Genomic DNA, 3,193 nt, shown 5'->3' on the forward strand with positions numbered 1-3,193 from the left:
ATCAACTGACCGTGTTTGAAATGTCTGAATCATATTTTACCGTTATGTTAACACCTAAGATCCGATAAATGAGCGGTTTGCGTAGGAGGATGGATTCTAACAACCTCTTGCCTACTCTGGCGCTAACAATGAGGGCCAGTTCTGTGAAGGCACTTTAGGTATGTGTTGCACATTACACAACATACTAAATCACCCGTTTCTAAAATCACACTGACAGCGTGGAGCGTCAGTAACGTCGCCTTCGATTCATCTCACTCTGGACTTACTGTGCATTTAGCAAGTTTGCTCCGCTCCAGGGCAGTACACGCCCCTTGGGCAGGGACAAAAACTTCGTAAAGCAACTTGCTCGACACTAATACATGTTGAAAAGATAGACTTTATTGCTAAAACGTGTAACCATAACATTTACACTGATATGTTTACTTTTTATTTTATTTTTTAGAAATATTCAAGTAGACATCTCCCATAATTTCTGGTATACTCTGCTATTTTCTTTCCTTATGTTCTATACTCACAATCGTTAAAATAATAAATAAAACATACAGATTTGTTTATTTCTACAATACTATGTATTCCAAAAGCTGAGTTCACGCCTTTATATATATCTTTTTATCCTCAACTTTCAATTTAATTATTATTGATATTAATATCATACAAAAACTCTAGGCAGCATTGCAGTGAAGTTACAGTCAGCATCAATGTTCAGTTGAAAAAAAGTTAACTTCTTGGAGAAGTGTATGCATTCCATCTTCAATTTTTCATAAAAAATAAAAGCTCTTCTTTCTGAAGTGCTCGTGTTCCCCTAAAAACACGTTTCAGGGCTGAAATAAAATATGGTCCTGTTCATTTACAAAAAAATAGCTGCATTTTTTCTTAAATATGTACAATGTTGGTATTTCAATTAAAATGCTATATAAAAAAATAGAATCGCTATGGTGCCCACCTCAGATGAGAGTTTACAGTGCAATAGAAAGCGCGTGTCCAGTCCACTCCCCCGATCCTACACTCCCAGAGAGAGACTCAGCACGAACACTTGCACTCTGAGATGATTGGGTATTGCACCGGTATCCACGTACAATATTTCTGTCTTAAAAACCCTTGACAATACCACCGGAGGAAAGTCTTGGTGATCGACTTGACAGGTTTGCAAAACATCCCCTCAGGGAAGGAACACGAGCGCTCATTGAAACAGTTGCCCTCCTTGATCCAGCGTGGCCAGAACCTCACGCCCAGGTCCTTCCAGCTGTATACCACCGGACAGTGCGTATACGTCCATAACCACTGCAGGAATTTCCTACGTGCTTTCTTCCCCACTTTTACCCTCTTTCCATAGGGGGTCTCCGTGAGGTCAAGCTTTTTAATGTCGTTGGGCATAGGTCCTTGCAGCTTCATCTGTGTGTCATGCACGGAGAGGTTTACCAGCACGGGCGAGATGATGGACATGAAGTTAGGGTCGAAGTTGCTGCCCAGCTTTTTCCGCAGAGTCCTCTCGGACAAGTCCTGCTCGCGCGGGTCGTATTCCGGGTCAGGGTCCTCCTTTAGGTCTGGCACGGGGAGGTTATCGCTGGGCGAGGGTCGAAGGCGAAGATAATGCTGGGAAACTCCAAGGTGAATGGACACCAGCACATAAATGAGTAGCGTTTGAGAGAAGCCCATATTTCACTAGTTTACGCACAGGCTCTTCTCGTGTATTGAATTCAGTTCTTTCACCGCTACTGTGCACTATGAAATGAGTTGCCCGGGGGCTTCATAAATAGTCGAAGTAGAGGCACGAGCAAGACGATACTTTTAATAGACCACGTCGGGTTTGAATGACATGGACTGGAGCGCTTTCTTTTTAGGGATCCTTAAACTTAGCAAATTGCCTGCTGATGCAATCTTGTAGCGCAAAGGATGCCTCTGTTTTGTACAAAAACAACAACAAAGAATGACGTTTAAACAGAAACAGCACTAAACAAAATGGGAAAACTCTATTCACACTCTCTCCCGTTTCAGTCTTTCCTCAAATTCACTTTGGGTTTCTTGTGGTTGTCATGGTTACGCCAGGGACTCAAAGCCACGACAAATTGTCTAGACTGGATGACAGTGGCTGAGGCGAGAGTTGCATGGAATGAAGCGTTTCTAAAGATCCTCGGTCCCCTCAGAGACAAAATAGATCCAGAACGCCCCGAGAGAGAAGGACGCACAAAAGAGTACTTCACCAAGTTTTAAATGTCACGGGCTGGCAATGAGGGCTGTCTTGGCCAATGTTATTTTTACGCACGGCTTTTATAAACGTGGCTTCTTTCAACGTGGCCTGACGCTCTCAGGTTTGACAAGGTCCAAGCGCAAGCGCGCAATCCATGGACTGCGAAGAGTTCTTTTCTGCCCCAGTGCGGTATTCCAACGTTCTAATCAGTGAGAAAGTCCACAATATTTAGGCTGTTTAACCTGAAAGACGACGCACCACTGATTCTAATTAAAAAAAAAGAAGTTATGAACACATAATCATGTGTTCAATAGGTCGTTGAGAACCCCCCAAAAATGCCTTTCCTCACAGAACTCTGTATCACATTCCTCGAGGTTTCTCTGCGAATAAAAAGTTTTATATTTGGCATACAGTTTCACAAGGTATTATGAGCTGACACGCAGAAAATGCATATCAAATGCAAACAGTGTCATGCCAGTCAAAGTTCAGCCCAGTCTACTGTCCCTTCACCGAGTTGACATTGACCATTTCGTAAAAAAAAAAATCTAGAAGTCCCACCGCCGCTGCATGACTATTCAGTCCGAGTTCAGGAGCCTTTTGCCCGGTCAAAATGTGCGGCAATCCCTGGGGGAGAATCTACTCCTTTGAAAGCTGGTACAGTAGCTCCTACTTAGTCGCTCCTACTTTAGGAGGTCTGAGACTTGGCGCAGAGCTCTTTCTTTGCTTAGGCACACTGTGTGTGAGTGTGTCTGTTGCGAGCGGTGCTCAGTCCCAAGTTAAATATCCCCTCCGACGGTAAGAAGTGTCAGCGGGTCCTGCCCACCGCTGCCACTTTCGCTATGATTGACAGCGCCCTCGGCCCCCTCCCATCCCAACGTGGAAAATATCTGCCACAATCGAAGGGATCAGCATGGTCCTAGAGATATCGGGGTTGACTCCGCTGATATTCCACACGATAGAATGTCAGGCTGTATTCTGTTAGATCCTACAGCGTATTTTCCATCA

General features: G+C 44.1%; 1 protein-coding gene across 1 annotated transcript; it reads right to left on the reverse strand.

Annotated features, from left to right (window-relative positions):
* Nucleotides 1–358: 358 nt before the first annotated feature.
* Nucleotides 359–2,969, reverse strand: nog2 (noggin 2). The gene has a single exon (XM_062475482.1). The coding sequence runs from the start codon at nt 1,654–1,656 to the stop codon at nt 1,021–1,023; it is 636 nt and encodes a 211-aa protein (XP_062331466.1). The 5' UTR covers nt 1,657–2,969; the 3' UTR covers nt 359–1,020.
* Between the last annotated feature and the right edge of the window lie 224 nt (nt 2,970–3,193).

Source organism: Osmerus eperlanus, chromosome 12 (genome assembly GCF_963692335.1).
Source record: "Osmerus eperlanus chromosome 12, fOsmEpe2.1, whole genome shotgun sequence".
Classification (NCBI taxonomy): Eukaryota; Metazoa; Chordata; class Actinopteri; order Osmeriformes; family Osmeridae; genus Osmerus; species Osmerus eperlanus.